We start from the raw sequence: 23,015 nt of genomic DNA on the forward strand, positions 1-23,015 counted from the left end.
GTCCATGTGTCACTGAAGTGCTCCCACACATCCTCACAGCTGCCCATGTGTCGCTGAAGTGCTCCCACACATCCTCACAGCTGCCCTTGTGTAACAGCTGCCCATGTGTCACTGAAGTGCTCCCATACATCCTCACAGCTGCCCATGTGTCGCTGACGTGCTCCCACACATCCTCACAGCTGCCCATGTGTCACTGAAGTGCTCCCACACATCCTCACAGCTGTCCATGTGTCACTGAAGTGCTCCCACACATCCTTACAGCTGTCCATGTGTCACTGAAGTGCGCCCACACATCCTCACAGCTGCCCATGTGTCGCTGAAGTGCTCCACACTGACCCACACATCTGCACATCTTCCCATGCTTCTCTAGCGTACTCCACACTAACCCACACATCTGCACGCACAGCTTCCTGTGTGTCTCTGAAGTCCTCCACTGTGATCCGCACTGCTTTACAGCTCCCTGTGTGTCTCTGAAGTATTCATCACTGACCAGCACATCTACACAGCTTCCCATGTGTCTCTGATGTGCTCCTCACTGACTCACACATCTGCACAGCTGCCCATGGATCACTGAAGTGCTCCCACACATCCTCACAGCTGCCCATGTGTCACTGAAGTGCTCCCACACATCCTCACAGCTGTCCATGTGTCACTGAAGTGCACCCACACATCCTCACAGCTGGCCATGTGTCGCTGAAGTGCTCCACACTGACCCACACATCTGCACATCTTCCCATGCTTCTCTAACGTACTCCACACTGACCCACAAATCTGCACGCACAGCTTCCTGTGTGTCTCTGAAGTCCTCCACTGTGATCCGCACAGCTGTACAGCTCCCTGTGTGCCTCTGAAGTATTCTTCACTGACCAGCACATCTACACAGCTTCCCATGTGTCTCTGATGTGCTCCTCACTGACCCACACATCTGCACAGCTGCCCATGTGTCACTAAAGTGCTCCCACACATCCTCACAGCTGCCCATGTGTCACTGAAGTGCTCCCACACATCCTCACAGCTGTCCATGTGAGCGCTGCCACACATCCTCACAGCTGTCCATGTGTCACTGAAGTGCTCCCACACATCCTCACAGCTGACCATGTGTCACTGAAGTGCTCCACACTAACCCACACATCTGCTCGCACAGCTTCCTGTGTGTCTCTAAAGTCCTCCACTGTGATCCGCACAGCTGTACAACTCCCTGTGTGTCTCTGAAGTATTCTTCACTGACCAGCACATCTGCATAGCTTCCCATGTGTCTCTGATGTGCTCCTAACTGACCCACACATCTGCACAGCTGTCCATGTGTCACTGAAGTGCTCCCACACATCCTCACAGCTGCCCATGTGTCGCTGAAGTGCTCCACACTGACCCACACATCTGCACATCTCTCTGTGTTTGTCTGACATACTCCACACTGACCCACACATCCACGTGTGTCTCTGGTATGCTTCTCGTTGACCCACCACAACTATCCACACAAGTCAACAGTGCTCAGCAGTCCTTGAAATACCGAATGAGTAAATAAAATTGAGCTTCTACAGCCTACCTGTTAAAACCAGTGCTTCAAGACAGACTTCGGACCTCAACTCTGTTGTCTGCTCTCCTGGCTGCAGCATTTAATTAAACCAGCTGTTCCTGTTTTTATCAAGGTAAATTCATATTCGAGCAACATTGTAAAATGACAAAGGGCTCTAAACCAGTACTTAATTTGAGCTAGTAGGTTCAGTACTCATCACCGGCACTTATAACAGCTGCCACAAGGAGGTGCTGTTTCTCTAATTTTGTAAGCAGCACAACAGCAGTTGTTTAATTATTAAATATACATTAAAATCAGTGATACCTGCCATCCAGAGCTATAAGAATAGCTTGGGCCCCATGTATTAGTCATTTTTAATGTATATTTAAAGTCTGAATTTTCAGACTTGCATGAGTGTGATGGTTAGTTGTGATGGTACTTATTGCATGCCACGTTTGCACAGCGTCCTGGTTCTAAATGATGATACTGTGCAGCTTTGGAAAAAAGGCATCCTCTACACATGTCTGTTTTACGACCATGAGGTCATGCCTCAGGTCTGTTTATTTTATCCCTTTTCCCTACGTGATGGGCGTGACTATTGGGATCCGACCGTAAGGGTTAACTCACATAACACCCCTCCTGGCATAGTGGGCTCAACCCACTCATGTGAACACAGCAGTACTGTCATCGGCTGTGGTAGAGGGGTAGTGGGTGGTGCAGAAAGAGAAACAAGAGAGAGAGAGAGAGAGAGAGAGAGAGAGAGAGAGCACGCAACACCATCAAAGTCATGTATTCAATGCAACATATATATTTAATTCACAGGTTGCAATTGGTGCAAATCAGGTGGCCCGGCTGGTCTTCTCCCAATCACGACATTGTCACAGTAAGCCACTGATGAAAAAGCTGCACTGGCTCCCTCTGGCCTAGAGGACCATCTTTAAAACAGCCTGCACGATTTTTTAAGGCTCTTCATGATAAAAGCCCTGGTTTTATATCAACCTACAACCAGACGTCAGTGCCACATGCCCGCTCGTCATCTGAGATCAGCCCATCTCAATTTTCTAACGGTGCCGAGAAGCAAAAGGGAAAGGCTAGCAGGGGTCACATTTTCTGTTCTGGCTCCTCTCACATGGAACACCCTCCTCTTGGATATTAGATCAGTATCCAACTATGCGATATTCAGGAGACTCTTAAAAACTTGGTTGTTCCGACAAACCTATGCCTAAACTGGCGATCGATGCTTCCCTCTGCTTCTCGCGCCAAGAGACCTCATGGTGAACGTGCGTTCTACAGGTGACCCATAACATAACATAACAGAAAATCCTTCACACGAGATGTTCTCGCCTGATGGGGTCGAAGATGGCATCTCTCTGTCCCTTTGCGACTAGCATCTCTGCTTGGCTTATTTGGCACAACAGGCGATGGTGAAGTGCTGAGAGCAGACGGCCCAGAAGAGCACAGTCCTGAGAGGCACTCCCTTCCAGTCTCAGGGAGCTAGGGCACCAAGCCTGGTGACTTGAGTGCGGCAGGATGGCTAACTGGCAGCAGCTCTCCCTCGGCTGGCACTTCCACTTCAAACCGGGGACCTGTATCCATCATGGGCCTGTTCACAGGAGTTTGATAAATCTTGAAAAATTAAACATTCCTGGTGATGGTCTCTCCAGCTCTCTGCATCGTGAACATGAATCCTTTCACTGTTTGCACTTTCCATGTATCAAGCTCAAAAGGTAGCGTGAACTTTCCTCGGAAATGTCTATTCTTTACCATCACCAAGCCACCCACACTCATGGAACTCTGTTTGGCTCTGAGTTTTGGGCATGTGTTCATTCCTTATTCGGTGCATCTTTAAGCTGTCCACAACCTGTTCCTGCCTTCCTGACAGACCTTCTAGGTGCAGAATGACATCACCGATGGTGCGATTCATGCATAGAGACTGCGGACTGACCTGAGTTGCAGAGTGATGAGTCAAATGATACTCCCTCAGAAAAACAAAGAGCCCGCAGTCCATGTTCTGTCCATTGGCCAAATTGATTTTAAGTACCTTATTTAGAGTGCAAATAAAGCGCTCCGCTTCTCAATTCTCTTGCGGCCAACGGGGTGTTACCTTCCTGTGGGGGGACTCCCCAGGATTGTAAGTGTTCAGTAAACTATTGGTTGAGAACAAAGGTCCATTGTCAGTGCGCAGTTCCTTGAGTAATCCGTGGGTGGCTATGATCTTTTCCAGATGAGGTATGGTCTGCTTCGCGTTGGTAGAATCCATGATTTCAACCTCGGGATATTTTGAAAAGTCATCGATTACCACCAGCATGTGTCGGCCATCTGGGAGACTACCAAAATCTGCACTGTCCTTCTGCCAGGGGAATGGTGGGATGGTTTCAGTGCTGATGGGTGCTGGTGGGTCCGCAAGACCTGCAGCTTGGCATAGGCTGCACTGGCGAATAGTCTGCTCTACTAGGGTATCCAGAGTGGGAAACACAACCTTGCATCTCAGTAGAGAATTTTTCTTGACGACCCCTCGATGGGCCAGATAGGCATGATCAACCACTCGCTGTTGTAAAATCCCATAAACCAGGCCTGGGGGGTGAACTCTGCAGAGCTCGCGGAGTGCAGACAATTCCGATTTGCATAGTGCAGCGGAGTTTTTTCCCCACTCGCAATCGCAAATGGTAAGTTCGCGAACGCGAGCTGCTGCTCCGGTAGAATTTCTACCCGAACGGCAGGAATACCAGCGCGAACTGCAGTTAGCACTGCACTCTGCCACTTGTGGAACTCCGCTGAGGTTTTTGGTAACTTCCCGGAGTTCTGCATAGCAAAACTCCGTGAACTATGCCGGACTTGCCCCTCTCATGAGACAGCCTTCCAAAGACACCACTAGCTCCTTGCGAAGATTGTGGAGGGAGGCTAACATCAATCTTGCATCATCGGTGCAATATGTAGTTTTAAATAATAAAGTACACCATCTTCCGGACCGCATGGCAGAAATGCTCAACTGGATGCCTTTGTCGTTGTCAGTGGCTTTGATGATCTCGAGGGAGATAGGGAATGGTATGGAGCACAGAACAATGAAGCAAACATATTCCTCCATCTCTTCCTCGTCAAGCTCTTCACTTTCTGTGGCAGGACGGGCATGTCTTGACAGATATTTCACAGGGTTCTGAATGTCTGGGTGAAAAACAACTGTAAAATGATATTCCTGCAACTGCAGAATTCATTTTCTGATTCGGGTGGGGGCTTGAATGAGGACCCCATGAAGAATGGGATGAGGGGTTTGTGATCAGTGTGGCCAACAAAAGGTTGGCTGAAAAGATATAGATGAAAATGAACGCATCCCCAATGTACGGCAGTTGTCTCCTTTCAATGTGGGAATAGCGCTGCTCCTTCTCAGTCAGCGCTTGGCTGGCATATGCCCCAGGAGCCCATTGCCCATTACTCTGCTTTTGAGACAACACCGCTCTGAGGCCAGTGGGGCTGGCATCAACAGACATTTCAGATTTTTGGGCAGGATCGAAGTAGACTATGGTTGTGTCGTACGACAGTGCCAGTTTTGTGGCCTGGAAAGCCTTCTCCTGATCAGGACCCCAGTTCCAGACGTTGGATTTGACTTTCTCCCTCAGCGGAGCGGTAAGGTCAGTGAGATTACGAATGAACTGGCCACAATACGTGACCATGCCCAGGAAACTTCTCACTCTGGTCACATTGGTGGGTGTTGGGGCAGCTTGGATGCCCTGAAATTTGATGGGATCAGGTGACACCCCATCTTGGGAAAAACAATATCCAAAAAGCGCAATCTCCTTCTGGAGAAAAGCACACTTTTCACTATGAAGAGTTAATCCATTTTCTTTGAGGCACTGAAACACAACCCTCAAGCGATCAAAATGTTCCTCCAGCGTGGGAGCGTGGACTAAAATGTCATCACTGACATTGAGGACTCCCTCAAAGGCCGGCAAGTACACTCCTGATCGTATCCTGGAAGACCTCAGTGGTGCTAGAGATTCCAAAACTCCAACGCTTATATCTCCTCGGGCCCACAAGGGTGGAGAAAGTGGTGATTGTAGGAAAGTAGGCTTCTGTTGCAGTAACCCCCCCCACACTTTTTGCCAGACTACTGATGCACTTTCACTTGATGTGCCCTGGGTCCCTGCCAATCAGGTTCCCAGGGCCTGTGCTCTTTCCCCAAAACTAACCCAATTGGCATCTCTGGCTACAGGTCTGTCCCTGGTAAATGGTACCACAGGTACCCAGGGCACTGTGACCAGGGAAGACCTCTAAGGGCTGCAACAGTTATTGTACCACCCTTAGAGGCCCTGTACCTGGACACTCACACACTGCCTTTGCAGGCTGCGTGTTTTGGTGCAGAACAAATTAAAGAGTCGACATGGCACACAGCCCTGTGTGCCATGCCTACAACCCACTGCCCTGGCATTGATCAGTCACCCCTCTAGCTGGGTGCCCTATGCCAGTGGTGAGGGTACAGGTGCGTGAGCCCTGTACCCCTACAGTGTCTAAGCCAATTCTTAGGCATTCTAAGTGCAGTGCTGCCATTAAGAGTATATGGTGCTGGGAGTTTGTCATTATGAACTCCACAGTACCATAATGGCTACACTGAAAACTGAGAAGTTTGGTATCAAACTTCTCAGCCCCTTAAACCCACACTGATGCCAGTGTGGGATTTAATGAAAAATGCACACAGAGGGCATCTCAGAGATGCCCCCTGAAAAACGACCAGCCTCTGGTGGGTTCCCTGACTGGCACGCACCAGCCTGCCACCACGAGACATGTTTCTGGACCCCTAGGGTGGGAGCCTATGCTCTCTGAGCCCAGAAACAAAGCCTTTCCTGGGCGGAGGTGTTCACCCATCCCCCAGGCCAGGAGCTTCACAGGCCTGGCAGCCTTTGTAATGAGACCCTCACCCTCTTCTGCTATCAGGAGCAGGCCCCCTTCCTGTCTCCCCTCCATTTCGGCGGGAATACGGGTGGAAAAAACTAGCCAGCCCAGGAGGTGTGCCCACCTCTGCCAACTCCACCCCTCAGGTGGGGGAGGCGAGGTGATGCCCACTCTCCTGTGCTCGCCATCTTGCAGATGGCAGGCACTCCCCAATCAGGACTAGGGATTGTGCTCACTCCCCCACTTGGGGTGAGCACACCAAGGGTGAAGTCACCCTAAGGTCAGTAGCCCATTGGCTACTGACCTCAAGACCCCTAAAACGCCCCCTAAATACAGTATTTGGGGGGCAGCCCTGAACAAAGAAGGCAGATCCAGCAACCACAAGAAAAAGAAGAGAAGAAGAAGGAAGAGAAGCCTTGCAGAGCTAACAAGAGGACGACGCCCACTGACTTGGCCTCAGCCCTACAGGCATGTCTTCCCTCGAACTTGCTTCTGCAAAACCCCGGCGTGTCCAGCGGACAGCAACCTCAAAAATCCCGGAGGACCTGCCTGCCTTCACTTTCCAAGCTGTTTCTCCTGTGAACACTGGGCGTGTTTGAACTGCAGCTTCTGGTGCCAGCCAGGAACCGCGAATCCAGCCCACTCTGCACCCGCCGAACCCGGCCCGAGCTCGAGTGGAAAAATACCACGAGGAGGTCCCCCTAACGATCCTGACCCAAGATCCGGCGACCCCTGACCTGCCTCAAGCCTCCAGACAACACCTGCAGCCTCAATCCAGAGGACCCCTCTACCGCGACCAGAGTGGGATAAGAAAATCCGACGTCCCAAGGCACCACTGCACCCAACGCCCCACGGCCTTATGTGCCCAACCCAGCAGTGCCTAACCAACCCTCTACATCCCTACTTACCCCTCGAAGTGGTGGTCGCTCCTGGAAGATCCTCATCCCCGAGCCTGCAGTGTTTCTTTGTCCCGGAGTATCTCCATTGAAATCAACAGGGCACCCGACCTCAAAACAGCACCCTGCACCCGGCCGCTCTAGTGCCGCTGAGGGTGCCCCTTTTGTGCTAACTTGGTCCCCAACTTGCCCTGAGCTTAACCCTAGGAGATTGGCTCCCACAACCCCGTGGCCTGCTTGCCAGCAGCCACCAACAGTAGTCCCCCTATCCTCCATAGGATAACATTGGCCTCAACACTCTGCACCTGCCCGCCCGAGTGCCGCTGAGGGTGCAACAACAGTGTATCACTGACCCTGGGAGACCCCTGAGTCTAACCCCAGGACCCTAACACCAAAGACCGATTAACTACCTGGAAACCGATAACCTCTTTTTCCTCATAGAATAACATTGACCCTTTTTTCTCCCAAAAAGTTTCGAAGTGTCGACTTTTGAAAACTGAGAATATTCCTTAAAAATCACACGATTAACCAAAATGCATGTTCTCAACTGTTTTCAGGAGATGTCCCAGTGCTGAATCTAGGTATCCAGCACTGAGTAAGAAAAGTATTGCTAAAGTAACTTACCTGCTAAGTGAATTTCCTCCCATAGGATAACATTGGTGATTCTATGTGAAAACGTTTCTGGGTCAACTTTTGAAATACAATAATATTCTTTAAAAATCGTTGCTCTAACTAAAACGAATTTACTCAACTGTTTTCAGGAAATGTCCCAGTGCTGAATCTATGATCCAGCCCTGTGTTAGCAAAAGTATTCTGCAAAGTAATTAATTGCATTTTACTTAAAAAGCCCATTCATTCGAATGTACTATACCTGTTAAGTGTTGCAAACTGCTTTCTTAAACTGTAACCAAGATCAATACAAGTTATACTGCAATTTTGAACTGTGTTCATACAAGTAATCTACTACTGCAAAGTATTTTTATGCTAACCTGTGCCAGGCTTGCTTGGTTCTAGAAATAAAATAAAAGTATATTTTTTTATAGATAAACAATTGGCCTAGAGTTCAGTTCTTGAGTGTGTGAATTAATTTGTTGACTGAGTGTGTACATCAAATGCTTAACACTGTTCTCTGATACTGCCTTACTGCTCGACCAAGCTACCACTTTAGAGAGTAAGGTTCTGTCTAACTTTAACCTCTGCCAAACCTCTGCAGACTCCTGGACTCTATACACACTGTACCTCACTTTGGTGCAGTATATATAGAGCCAGTTTCTTACAGTGATGGCTTGGGATTTAGGGTCCAATAGCAGTTGGTGATAACCAGCTTGTGAGTCCATTTTTGAGAACCATTTTGAGCCACTCACTTCTGACCCTATAACATCCACAGTGGGCGTAAGATGCCACTCCTACTTGATAGCCATATTAGGTAGGCACATGCCCACGCATATTCGAACTTCTCCGTGTTGCTTAGGTTTGTGTGCTACAACAACTGAGGACACCCAGGGAGTTGGGCCGCCAGCTTTCTCGATGATATCCACATGTACCAGCTTTATTAGTTCCTCTTCCACTTTTGACGTGAGATGGAACGCCACTCATCGATGCTTCAGAGCCACTGGCTGGATCCAGTCGTCGATATGTAGGCGTATCAAACGGTCTTTTAGGCACCCCTTCCCTTAAACAGCGGTGCAAACTGAGTTAACAAATCATTCACATTTTCTTGGTGTATGCTGAGGGTGAAGGCGGCTAATTGAAGGCGCTCTGCTGTTCGGCAGCTCAGCAACATCCCGGTGCCTTCTTTTGGTGACACAGCCATTGGCCCGAGTCGAGCAAGATTCGTGTGTAATTTCGGCCGGGAATGCTCCCGCTAAAGGAAGTGGAGTGGTAGACCAGTAGGCGAATACTTTGTAGTGGTGGGTCTCAGGGTAGGTGGCACCGGCAGAGTGAGCATCATGGATTGGGCCATGATGTTGATGGAGGCTTCAGTGTCAATCAGTGCATGCACTTGCTAACCCCCTGGGATATATTGCACTTTGGGATGTGTTTTCGTAGGCCTCCTTTTGTCTGCATGGCATGTATCACATGGACCGCGTCCCTCAACGTCATCATCGTCCTTGTCTCCTTCATCTACTGGAACGTCTGATGCAAGTAAGGCATTGACCGGTTTAAGCCGTTGACCTTTCAAAGGCTCTGAGGAACAACATACCTTTACAAAGTGATTCAGTTTGTTGCGTGCTAAGCATCACTTTCCTTGTGCTGGGCAAAGCCTCTGGTGGGGGTAAAGCCCTCCATATCTAATCAATCAATCGGGGATTCTTTAAGTGCGCTCCTCACCCGTGAGGGTCTCAAGGCGCTGGGGAGGAGAGGGGGGAGCAGCTCCGGTCAGTCGAAGAGCCAGGTCTTAAGGGTCTTCCTGAAGATGTGCAGAGTGGCGGCTCAGCTGATTTCGATCAGGAGCTCATTTCAGGTCTTGGCCGTGATGTAGGAGAAGGTCCTGCTGCCTGTTCTTGCTCTGTGGATGCATGGGGGTCCGGCGAGGTCAGCTGATCGGCGGTTCCTCTTGGGTCCATAGCATGGTTTAGGCACAGACGTTGGTTTATTCCGTGCCTTCCTCTTGTCCAGGGTTTTACCAGCACGGCAGTGACTGGTTCCGTTTTAGATTGGCTGCTGTAATGCTGCCTCCATGTGTGCGGTTTGCACCTTGGAAAGTTCTTTTGTCCTACCCATGGTCAGCATGTCCGCCATGGGCATTCCTGGAACGGTAGTGCACAGGTGCTAGTCGACTGTCTCAGGCAGGCGTAGAAAGGGTCAACAGATTCATTCGGTAATTGCCTGGCCTGATGCGGCAAAAATGGTTCGTAGTGAGGGTTTGCTAGTGGTTCAAAACAGGCTGTCAGTGATCGCTTCAATGTGCCATACGTGAAAGGTGGTCCAGCTTCTGCGATTGACTTTCCCAACTTGTGTATAGCTGGCCCTCCTAAAAGGAAGAGCATGGGATGTCATCTGTCAACATCTAGGTCTATAGCTGCAAAGTAGGTCTTCAAACACTCAGCCCTGTCCTTCCATTTTGCAGCCTGCGCCGATGCAGGGCCATCAACCAGGAATGGCTCCACCGGGGGTTTGGCTGTCATTGTGGTCGTTCTGTAGATGATGTGTCCAGTCCACTCCTCTCTTTAGTATCAACGAAAGAAACAGTCCTGGCACAGCCACTACCCCAGACAGACTGCAGTGATGTAAATGATGAGAAACCACCTTGTGGTCACGAAGAGCGAAAGCCATGCCCCCTCAGCATTTCTGGAGCGGGCATGAGATCCGCAGAACTTCCACGCCCTGCACAACAGGCCAGGACACCCTCACAGGGATCGGCACACGGCACACGGCACCCAGGCTCCAATGTAGAATCCTTTGCCCGGAACACACCAGGATGGGCAGGGCCACACAGCGGAGGCCGAGCACATGATGTGCCAGCAGGGCGGGGATGAGGGAAGCACCAGCAGAGCTCTCGGCCCCTCGGTGCAGTGTCATACACCAAACTGCGTGCCACCAAAGAGAAGAATCCCAGGCCCTGGAGGGTCGTCACGGTGGGGCGCTCGAGGCAGGCGAAGACAAGGTAGGTGGCGGGCTCAGACCGCCTCGTCTCCAGGTGTTGCATGCCACGTTTGCACAGCGGCCTGGTTCTAAATGATGATACTGTGCAGCTGGGGAAATAAGGCAACGTCTACACATGTGTGCTTCACGACCATGAGGTCATGCCCCAGATCCGTTTATTTTATCCCTTCTCCCTACGTCACAGCCGTGCCCATTGGGATCCGACCGCAAGGGTTAACTTACAGAACACCACTCATGGGGTGAGCGTAGTGGGCTCAACCCACTCACATGAACACAACAGTACCGCCATCGGCTGTGGTAGAGGGGTAATGGGTGGTGCGAGCTGCAATGACCTCCCGACAAGGACCTGGCTCTTAAATATTTTTAAAAATTGACTACTGCTCTAAACATTGTGTATTCATGTACGAGGAGCCGGTGCAAAGCGTCCAGATGAGCTCTGGGAGGGACCCGTCTTGGGATGTTGAGGTTAAGGTGAGGAACCAGGCGACTCCGGCCTCCTGTGCTCTCTGCAAACGCGGAAGCACATGGTTAGGAGGCCGCAAGATGAAGGAAGTTCCCCTCGTCAAGCCGGCAGGAGAGGAGATTCCGCGCCACTGTTCTACTGGAGGAAGTTGGAATTATGGCAACATTATATGTACATTCGAAGTATTCGAAAATATGGGCGCCACGTGACTCGTATGAACAGAAGTGGAAAGTTTGTTATTGAAAGTTTTTGGCAGCGTTCTCAGGTGCAGGAGGAGCCCCGAGACCCTGAGGTGTCCAGACCAGTGCTTGTTGAATGAGATGTGGGGAATGGGCGACTGAGCTCTGTCACTGGGGCAAACAGATCTGAAGGAGCATTCTTTGAAGCAGTGGTCATGGGTGTGTCGTAGGAGGCTCTGGCAGGGCTGATGACCTGTTTGTAGTTGCGGAGAGCAATTCTACAGCCAGCTTTGGGTTTCTCATGATAACATCTCATCCCTTTGCGCCAGATTTTAACAGTGTGGTCCAAGCTGTGCCGGGTGAAAGGCAAAGCAGTTTGTAAGAGGGATCAGCACCAACTCTCTCTGACATTATGGAAAAGGAAAAGAGACAAGCGTAATAACCAGAAGAAAAATCCAAAAGATGTTCCAGCTACTGGAATTAGAAATCAGGGGCAAAAATGGTAACAAGGGGCAAAGAACTTGAGAAACAGTAGGGGAACAAGTGTGTTGCGACGCATCCATAATCTGCAAAGTCTCTTATATGTGCTTCAAAACAGAAGGTGACATCACAGAAAGGACTCTACTTCATCTTGGATTGGGAACTGCTGATAACATCCTACCGAGAGACCACCATCTTGAAAATGGCAGTTTATAAGGTGTCTCCACACACCTTTTACCCTGTTTAACTGGTGGATCGTGTGGTCAACGAGGAAGGTGCCTTCTGCTCTGTGTGGCAATATCAAGCTGTCACATGTCAACAAAGATGCAGGTCAGTCCTCCCAATTGCCTTTTAGGCACAGGAACAACCCGAGACGCCCCTGGGGTATGGCCGTCTATAGGCTCAATGACGTATTGTTTCAGAAGACTGTTAATTCCAGCTTCAGCTTGGTCTGGATATTCTTCAAGATGCACCTAAAATTAGGGGTGGGCGGAATTTGCGAAAGCGACTTTCGCAAATTATCGCGAAAATGTTTAAAATCTCTGCAAACACGCGGAAATATTGCGAAGATGCGGAAGTTTTTTTCCCGCCCATTCGCGGTATTTTCTGCGTGTTCGCGGCTCGCCAACTTACCCATGCGGTTGCTTGCGGGCGCGGCCATCTTGTTTTCACTCTTCTCGCGGTGCATGATCACGAGAAGAAAGACGTGACCGCGCGACGCATGACGTTACTGCGGGCGCGAACTGTCGCGAGACAGCGCAAATGGCTACCAACAATCCAACATCTCGTGGAGAACGCGACCGGATCGGGAAAACTTGTCGGCGAACGCGGGGATTCAGGTAAGGCGATCGCGCGCGCGAGAATGTATTATTTTACAGCGCGAGCAAGAACCAAATTATCGCTAAGCTGCGGAATGTGGAAATTTTGACATTTTCGCGCTCTCCGCGGAACGCGAAAATGTCACATTATCGCAATTTCCGCGAGCGGAACGGAAATTTAGCCCAGGCCTACCTAAAATCCTCGGTCACAGGACCAATAGATTCATCAAGATGAACTCTGATGTCGGTCTGTAGGTTTTCATAAATCTTGACTTAATTTAGGGAACTGATTTCCAACTTCATCTTATGCCGATGAGGAGACTCTTGCGAAGAGTCAGTCGATTACCTGACATGACCCCATTTAACGGCTCACCTGAAATGAAGCAAGACGCCCGCTGAGCATCCACGTGAAAAGCAACGACATCTAGTCCACCACGATGCCCTTCTCCAGACATGTGTGTTGAAGTAACATTTACAGGGCGAAGACAACTTCGAGCCATCTGCGTGAATCTTTACTCTGGCCGGATAGAGTTTGATATTCTTCGGCATGTGTGATAACTCTTTATCAGTCGAAACACGATGGTGGCGGCTGGGTCAACCAAGGAATGAACCCTGACCCCATGGACATGCCTCTCAAGCCCCAGAGGTTTATTGTCTTCAGGGAGGATGCTGCTCCTGAGGACAAGACCTTTGTGACACCCGGATCGTCCAATTTAGGAGATGATGAACATCTGATGAAATTGTTTTGTGTTGTGACTTCCCTGGTCCTACTTGTGGTTCCAGATGCATTTCTAGTCCACAGAGATTGTTGAGGTAATACTGACTCTCCTGAAAAACTGCCTCGTAACTCACTGCATGCCACCAAAGAATCATGGTTCACATCGTCTTATGATCCTCGTAGATATAGGGCGATATTTATTACCTGGTTTGCGTCGCTCTTACACCATGCAACGTGGTGCAAGAACGATGCAAACCTTAAGTTAGATTTTTGAAGCCATGCAAAGCCTTTGAGTAGCCCCAAAAATCTGGAGTACAGCAACGCAGCGCAAACCTCTACATTGCGTTACTCCATCCTGGGAAGGCCTTCTGTGGGAGTTGTGTGGGTGTTCCCACGCACCTCCCTTGGTTTTTGAAGCCTTCCCAGATTTACAAGACCATGTAAACCTGGGAATGCGCCAGAAAGATGCACCTCCCAGGTGAGGCGTAACAGGAAGAAATATCTTTATTTCTCCCTGTGACTTCCTCTTTCTATGTGTGCTGCAGAAGGCGGAAAGTGCCCCTTTCTGCACAAAACAATCCTGCATGCAATGCTGGCCCCGTGCCCCATGGTGTAAGAGTGCAGCGCAGGGGGAAGTCAGGAATGCGCCATCTGCCTTAAATACGGCGCATTCCTGCCATTTCCCAGTGACGCAGTGCAGCGCAGCAAGATGACTTGCTGCGCTACGCTGCACTGCGCTGCGCCACTATTGCATAAATATGCCCCTCAGTTCATCAAATTTACAATGTTTGATGCACTAGGGGGCTTATGTACAAGCACCTTGCGCCACTGATGTAGCACTTTGAACATGGAAAAAAGTGATGTGCTGGTGGCGTAAGGGGCTTGTCAATAAGCCCCTAGGTGTGTTACGAAGGGCACAATCACCTCCACTCGATTCTGATGCGTTGAATGAATGATGTACTGTACATAGCCACCCTTGACGTGGGTCGTAAAGCTGCTTTTACGTAAAATGGTGGCAACACCAAAGCCTGCTTCCTGTCCCTGTGTCCTGAAGTGCGTGCACTGGAAGTGTTACCCTTACCCAAAGTGCGTCACAGAACTCCACATTTCACCACAGCACACCACGTTTGACCACAGCAATCCACATTTCACCACAGCACACCACGTTTGACCACAGCAATCCACATTTCAGTACAGCACTCCACATTTCACCACAGCGCTCCACATTTCACCACAGCACTCCAGATTTCACCACAGTGCTCCACATTTCACCACAGCACTCTACACACAGTGATCCCCACTGCTCGACAGCTTTCCACACTGCTTGCTTCCTCTGTTGTTCCAGGTATGTTCATCCCTCCAGTTCTCTGGCCTCCCCTCACCTGGCTGCGAGTCTCCTGTCTTCAGTCCCCCCTCCGCCACCTCAGGGCTTCCAGGGCCTTCCGAGAGGGAGGTCTCAGGAGATCCTGACTCCTTCTGAGGGGGCTCCTCTGCCTCCCTCTCCTCTTCAACTGGGCTGGGGATCTGGTCACCAGGGCTCGAGGGGTCCTCAGCAGAGTTGGGGGGCTCCTCGGCTGGGCTGGTGGTCTCATCCGCAGTGTCCTGGGTATGGAGGAGAGACAAGAGGGGTTAGGCAAGAGGTGGCAGGAGAGGAGAGACAAGAGAGAGAAAAGGCATGGATGGCGCTGCTTCTGATGTCATGCTTAGTTTCTAACATAACGAGGGGCATATTTACAAGGGGATTTCGCCACCAGAGCAGCACTTTACCAACATTCCCGTGGCGCTGTGCCCTTCTCCATATCTACCAAGAGGCGTTAAGCCACTTCATGTGGCCTAACGCAGCCTTGTAAATACGGCCCCTTTACACGCATCACTCGGCATGAAAGGGGCGTGCGATGGATGCTGATGTGGGCGTTCCATCGCAGCACCTATTGCTTTTTGACGCTGGACAGATTTACAAGGATCTGTAAATCTGAGGCCGTGCCAAAAACGAACTCCATGCAAAAGCAGGCGTTAGAATGGTGCAACGAGGAGAAATACGTTTATGTCTCCTTCTTTTTGCTTTTTCTATGTGTGTTGCATTCTGCAGCTCATATCGACAGAGCAAAACGCCTTTCATAACTGTTTACGTGCTGTAAAATGCAACACACAGAAGTAACAAATCACCATTAGTGATTATTTAGCTAAACTTAGTGCCAGAGCTAGGAAAAACGCAGGGGGGCACTGTATTCTTGTGAATCCAACGCATCCCTGCATTTTAAAAATGTCAGAGTACGGCGCTGACAAATTTGGCGCACCTCTGCACTCCGACATTTCCTCGTAAATATGCCCCTAAGTACTGCTGCCCAAAGCTCTGCTCAGAAGCCTGCGGGCATTGCTGCTGAATGTCGGGGGGCAGAATACTAAGGCCGCTTAGTCTTTCATCCACCACCTGCCTCTTCATTTTACTCTTCCAGGTTCTTTTTTATTCCTGCTTTCTCAGTGTCACTGTTTTCCAGTCTTTCCCTTCCGTTCCCTCTTTTGTGTTTTTCTCTTCCTTGCTCTGGATCGAAGTCTGTTGAGGAAAAAAAAGTGCTGGTCCCTAAAAACGAGTACCAGTGGGCCCGCCTTTAACCCCTGGCTCAAATTAAGCACTGTCTTACCTATTCTTGAATTCCCTAAGCAATGTTCCATTCTATTACTTTTAGCTATAATGGAGGAAATATTTTTTTATTTTATTTTAAACAAAAAAAAACTAGGTCACCCACTTTGGCAGGATTTGAGTTGGATAAAAAAAGTCTCAGAAAATTCTTTTAAAAACTGTGCAATTGTTTTTATATTTTAATTATAAATTAAACAAATGTATAAAGCAAAACTGTAAGATCTGGAGTGCCACCCTGTCCTCTTTCTGTGCACATTGCAACTTTTGATGCTACAGTTTCTTGTTTCTGTTAAGACACTTGCTCATAAAAACACAATAGAAGGGACGGTTAATGTTACCGTGAAGGCAGTACTGGCCGAAACATGTTGATGTTGCCTTGGATTTAATAAACGGGTTTAATTGCACCGGCCAGCACGACTTATTTCTGTGAGAAGTACTTGTTGAATGGACTGCGAGAGGACTTGTGCTCTCAGCCCAGCACCCACCCCGCCAGGGAGAGCAGCGAGGCTTACACAAGACTCAAATATTACATTTTTGATACCTTTAACTATTTCCTAATGTTTTCCTTTCCATTCTTTTTTTTTAATTTTCCCATTAAATTTGAATTTGTTACTTAACCTGAGCATAGTCTTTGAAATTATCTGTATTTCTTGTTCCCTAGTTGGCTTCTTTTTGCCCGCTCCCGACATGTACTTTCTCCATCGTTTACCTTGCGCTCAGGCCAAGCTTGCAACGTTGACCAAAGGTCGCCCTCATTAATACCTGCTCATCTCTTTGGAGTGGCCAGTGGGTCACGGGCCTGCAGATCAGTTTCTGACACACATTTGAACTTTCACTGCCTTCCACAGGAGATTTTGATAAAATAAATAGAAATAATTACTTTCTCCTCTGCTGGCACGTGCCACCTCGTAACGTTGTGCTCTTCCGCGAACAAATTCACCCTGTTTTTTCTGGGCGTGGCCTCTCATAAGCCGGTGAGCCAGAGGGGGGTGCGGATCTCCAGGAGAACCTGACTTGCATCTCTGCAGTTCGGCCAGAGATTCCTCTATTGTGACAGGGCGAACCACTGAGGAAGCTCGAGGTGTTATAAGCACCAGAATGCTCTATAGTCAAATCCTTTGCCCTCGCCAGGAATGAGGAATACAGTTTTTGAATTATTTCCTTAAAGAAGTCTGCCGGGCTTACACAGAGGGAGGGGGTGGATGGGTGAAACCCTCCGATGCTGCCGGGTTGGTTGAAAGATCTAACAAACTTAGGGGCATATCAGCAAGCAGGCGATTCAAAATTATCGCCGCTTTTGCGTCCGTTTTCGGACGAAAAGCGGCGATAATTTTATCGCCTTACCAGCAAGGTCATGCTATCGCGTGAAGCCTTGCCTTATCGCCATTTCACTTAACGCCCATCTATGCATCTCTAATGAGATGCAAAGTGGGTGTTCCTCCCCAGGATAACGGGAGAAATGTCGCTAAGCGACATTTGTCCTATTATCAAGCCTCACGCAAAGCAGCAGAGCGACAAGAAAAGTAGCGATAGCCTCTGTTATCACTGCTTTCCTTACGCCTGCTTTGAAACTGACTTAGCCATGATATCCTATGGAAGGTGGATATCATGGCTAAGTATGTGAGGGCCCTATCAGCAAGCTATCGCCAAAAGTTGTGTGATTATCGCTGTATTTCCAGCGATAATCGCACATTTGGCAGCTTGCACTCTGAATTTTAGCGCTTTGGAGATAGGCGTTGCTAATAGCACGCTATCTCCGCGATAAAATTCAGAGTTGGCCGGCGATAATTATCCTCACGCTAAGAGCGCTGAGCGACAATTATCGCCGGCCCTTGCTGATATGCCCCTTAAATATTTATTTTGCAGAGTTTCCTGCGCTCTCTATGCGGTGGACCAAGTATTCTCTCCTTGCGCTCCGCATTGACTTGTGTCGTTCCTTCAGTGCCTCCTTATAAGTGTCCTGTGCAGCAGAATTATAGGCCCTTCTGCAGCAGCGCTCTAACATTTTGCATCTGCTCTTTTCCATTTTTAGTTCACCTGAGAACCAGGGGGGCGGGCGGTGAAGTTCTCGCGGAGGTGACTGACCTAAGTGGTGCCACTGTATCCAGGGTGGCAGTGATCCAGGAGTTGAAAGAGGAGGAGTCTCTCTCGGGATCCTCCGACAGCAGTGGCTTCCATGCCTGTAAGGTATCCATATTTTTCCTATTTCTCTTTAACTCGCTTCGCTTCCTGCTCGGCGATTGCTTGGTCTTCATGTCAAAAGGGAATGGAACAAGGAAATGGTCCGTCCAAACTAACGCAGGGCGCCCTCCCCTTCCAGATTTTGGATGTTAGAAAAGATTAGGTCTAAAGTTTGTCCTCCAGTGTGGGTGGGCGAAGTAACGTACTGAGTGAGATTGACACCGGTAAGAGTCAAGTTTACGTGAGAAGCCTGGGTACAACATGGGTCATCGCCATGCAAGTTAAAATCTCCTAGAACGGTAAAGTTGGCATAGTGTAAGTCAGCTAAGCAAGGGTATTGCACAGTTCTGGTGTGAGGGTATGAGGACAGTCTGGTGGTATTAAAAGCAATAGCCCAGCTAAGGAGCAGACTGGCGAGATCTTAATACAGAAGGTTAAACCATCAATGTTGCCTGTTGTATTCAGTTTCGAGGTGGAGATCTCCCACGAGTCCTTTAAAATGATAGCCACTCCCCCCCTCCTATCACCACTCCGGTTGGCGCATATAATTCAGGAACGGGGGGACATCCAGGTTCAGGTCAGGCTAGAGTTCTCCTTAATCCATGTTTCCGTTAGGAACACCAAGTCCTATGATTTATCCATCAGAGCCACCCATATGTCACCGGCATCGAAAGTGAACTCCTGATTCACAAAGTCTGAATTGTTTTATGCATTTTATATAGTATTCCAAAAGGCTCAGAAAAGTTCTGAGCTGCAAGCTGACTTTGGGTGCCTTAGACTCAAGGGTGCCCTTAACTAACACTACCTTAAGCTGAATCCTTTGTTTGCTAAACACGTGGAACAAATAGGCCAGACTTAGAAACTTTATTTCAACTATGTACATTTTGAGTGCTCATCAGAACATCATCTTCAAAACAGATGACTGGGAATTCCCTTGAGAGATATGTCCATTAGTCCCTGACACAGGCTTGCAGCCAATACAAGGTGTGTTACCACATTTCCGCATGTGAAATACAGAGTCAGAAATGATGTTAAGTGTGTTTATGGTGTCTATAATTGTGTTTCATAATATGCAGGTGTTAAGTGGAGCGTGCCAAACCTCTCCACCTTTTTCCATAGTTTACAGCATGTCATTTATATCACATAATGAGTACCAAATCACGCATTTCCTACTGTCAAGTGCCCTCAAATCCACACACATTCTCGAGCTTCCCTCGGCTTCCACACTATGCACACTGGGGCAGCCGAACAGAAGATTCTATCACTTCAACAATTTCTTTTCTGCGGAATGTGTCTATCTCGAGCTAATGGTTCGAAGACCCTCATAGGTACCCTCTTTAACTTGTGCACAAATAACCAAACACTTCTTTTAAGGGTTATTCTGTGGAGGAATCTGTTAATTCTGCTATCTTTCTAATTAATGCTCTCAGAACGATGCAAAATTTAATATGTGTTGGTGCTTCTTAAACAATATTATTTAGTAGTCAACTTGATGGTGTTCAATTTTTTGCTTGCGGTAGAATTATCCTTTGAGTGAGTCCTGTAAGGATTTTAAACTTACACCTTTAAATGCAGATTTTGCACTGACAGCATAATGCACTGAGCTATTTCACCTGCATGTTGCACATGGATCTCAGCAACAAACACAATAGCACATGCATCCGAAGTCCCCAGGCATACTGTGGTTACTGGGTTCAGATTGTGTCAATAAGAGCCTTTTACCACCCTGTCCTGGAGTTTAACGTTAGTAATGACTCCAAAGCTGAGCACTATGTACACCCCTTTAGTACCTGACCCTCAGGAGAGTCAAGCAGACCATGGCTTACTCAGGAAGGTGGTGAGGGTTTAGAGGTTCAGAACTCTTTAAGCTAACCAATAAAAGTCTGTAATGAAATGCCCAGCCAGTACTTGTGGGTGGCTCTGGTGGTATTTCCCTCTTTGTTAGAGTAGGATTCATTCTCATAACCCTCCTCACAGCCGTTCGGGTGCCCTGAGATGGAACAGTGCCATGACTGTTAGTCCGATTGTAGTGTTGTAACAAAACTTGAGGGGGGTCCCCTGCTAAGTACATAGAGGCCCGCCCCCTGGGCCCAGTCAAGAGCTCTCAGGCCAGGTGCCTGCTGCCCGTGCACAGTGCCAGAGGGGGTCCCCAGGAGCTCGGGGGGCCCCACCACCACACTACAGGAGCTATTGTTACGCCACTGTCTGATTGTGTTAGTTGGGCAGGCAGCACCTGCATGTCCTGCTGTTTCGAGAGGACTGTGCTGCTGTATGTGATGTGCACTGCATGCTCCATGGACCACAGACCGCAGTATCTCACCTCTGGCCAGCCAACTGATGCATGAGCCCCGGCACGGTGTTACAGGTGAGCGTAGGCAGTACTAGCTCCAATCGAAGAGGCTGTGGCGCTCGTACGCTGCTTGCAACAAGTGAATGTTGGGGCTTGGAATTTTCTTTGGCCCAGACTGAAAGGCCACCACTCCAGCAAGCTCAATGCCCTCACCTGGTGAATACACAGATCCCGATGCCGGCCTCTTTGCCACTGTGGTTCTCCTCCGCTACTCACGCTAATCTTTTGCAGGGCCCTCGGAACGCAGCTCAGTTTCACCTATGAAACTGCTACGGTGGGGACCGCAGACAGCGGGCCAGTTTCTCTGCACTGACGTCTTGCTGGTTGATTGTTGGTGCAGAACTTGGACACACTTGAGGTCTTCAATACCCTATGTCCATGGGGGGCACACAATATGACAATACTGTAGGGTAACTTGAGGGGCTTCTTGGCCCCACCCTTGCAAAGCAGTGTGGGTCCTTCCCTGGTGCTGCCGAGGTCATCTCTGGCTCATCTTGCCTTGTCTCTTTCCTGCTCTCCCTTCTTCTGAGCAGCTTCTCCCTCGCGCAAGGAAAGCACAAGGCCCTCCTGAGGAGCCGATCAGCTCTTAGGGTCCAGACAACCAGTCCTGGCATTTTTTGTTGAAGATAAGATTCCATGTTTCTGCTCCTGAACCTGGCAAGGGGAGTTAATGGTGTATCCCCCAACTGACGAGCAGAGAGAGTTTCTGGTTGCCATGGATGTAGAGACCCTGGGTTCTGGCAAAGAAGTCTTGCCACTCTGGCTGTATGTGTCTGCCCCATCTTTATAATACATTTTCAGACCGCTCTCAGACCAGTTCTTACCTTTGGCTTCTTCCAATTAGACTGATCACGCCAAGGTCTTTTCTACAAGGTGTCAGTGGCGGCTCCTCTGCTAAGGCGGAGGGGTGTCGCCCCACTGCTGCAAAGCAGTGAAAGAAAGAACAAATTCAATGATAATAACTCGAGGGTATTTTCATTGTATTTGTTCCTGCTGTGCAGGGGAGGAGTGGCTTGTCCGCTCCAAGGGTGCAATGACTGTTTAGCCGGCCCTCCGGGGCCGTCCAACACAGTCATGCGCACTTTGATTGTTCTCCATGCAGGCTGCATTACAGCCTGCGTGGAGAACATGCCCACCCCTGCATCCCCTGGCAGAGCGCTGATCCGTGGTGCTCCGACCAGTCACAATGCTGCATTGCAGCGTTGTGACTGGTTTAGGGGCGGGAGCCTGGCTGCTTTCTGTTCTGGCCCCAGAGAGGAGAGACTGAGACGACGTGCGGGAGAGCGGCAAGAAGGTACGTTTATTTAAAAAAAAAATGTAGCAACACCCCTCCACGGCTCACCACTCCCAATCCGTGCTGGCCGCTACTGCAAGGTGCTAGGAGGAAGGTGGGTGCAGCTAGGAGTCTCAAGTCAGCAGAGACACAAAACAAGGGTACAAAAGAGAGTCTTTCCCCCTTAATTATCTTTCAATCTTTGGGGTAGCCCTTCCAGTGAACAATGGCTCAGGCAGGGGAAAACTTTCAGTCTTCAAACTGGCATTATGTTTTCTGTCTGCCACCCAACAATTCAGACCCACCTCAGAGGATCTCTGGAATGCCCTGGAGTAGCCTTGCAATACACACCTCCTGTCTGAGCTCCCTCCATATCATTATTACTAATGGGTTTCTGTAAAGCGCACGGCTACCTAAAGAACGGGCTTCCCAGCGCCAACAGGACTAGTGAGGAGGTGAGCTGGTTAAATGAAGAGATGGGGTTTCAGTTGCTTTCTGAAACTGAACAGGTTTCCATTTGTCCTGAGGTGAATTTGTAGAGAGTTCTAACATTTGAAAAGACGATATGCAAACGAGTGACCCCAACTCTTATTCTATTGATTCTAGAGACGGCAAGAAGAGAGAAGTTGCTCGAACTCAGTTCTCTAGTAGTGCTGTAGGCAGTGCTTAATTTGTAAAACATTAAGTGCCAGGGCTCTGACCGGGAGGACACTGCAGCTTGTACCACCCATTGCCCCTGTCATTGCTGCCAAAACAAAGACTAACCATCTCTCTCCCTTGTAAATGAGACAGTTCAGATTATTCAAGGTCTGCAAAGCTAAAGGAATGGCTGGGGAGGCAGGTATTAGTCATTTTTTTTTGTAGATTGTTTCCCTAAACAACAGTTACACTGCTCATCTCTAAATTACGTGAGCAGTGCCACCTTGTGGCAGAGTGTCATAAGAGTGGTGATGACAATTAGGTGCCGGTGCCGAGCACCGGAAACCAATAAAGTGCCGGTACTCAGCACT

General features: G+C 49.2%; 1 protein-coding gene across 3 annotated transcripts in view; it reads right to left on the reverse strand.

Moving 5' to 3' along the window:
- LOC146839389 (uncharacterized) overlaps positions 1–23,015 on the reverse strand; it is a 136,116-nt gene that overhangs the window by 47,132 nt on the left and 65,969 nt on the right. For all 3 annotated transcript variants that reach the window (XR_014981065.1, XM_085651415.1, XM_085651416.1), the window contains exon 3: positions 14,943–15,162. Coding sequence is in view for 2 of the 3 variants with exons in the window: in XM_085651415.1 (XP_085507541.1) it covers positions 14,943–15,162 (220 nt within the window). In the remaining variant the exon portion in view is untranslated. The remainder of the gene's footprint in view (positions 1–14,942; positions 15,163–23,015) is intronic.

Source organism: Triturus cristatus, chromosome 4_1 (genome assembly GCF_964204655.1).
Source record: "Triturus cristatus chromosome 4_1, aTriCri1.1, whole genome shotgun sequence".
Classification (NCBI taxonomy): domain Eukaryota; kingdom Metazoa; phylum Chordata; class Amphibia; order Caudata; family Salamandridae; genus Triturus; species Triturus cristatus.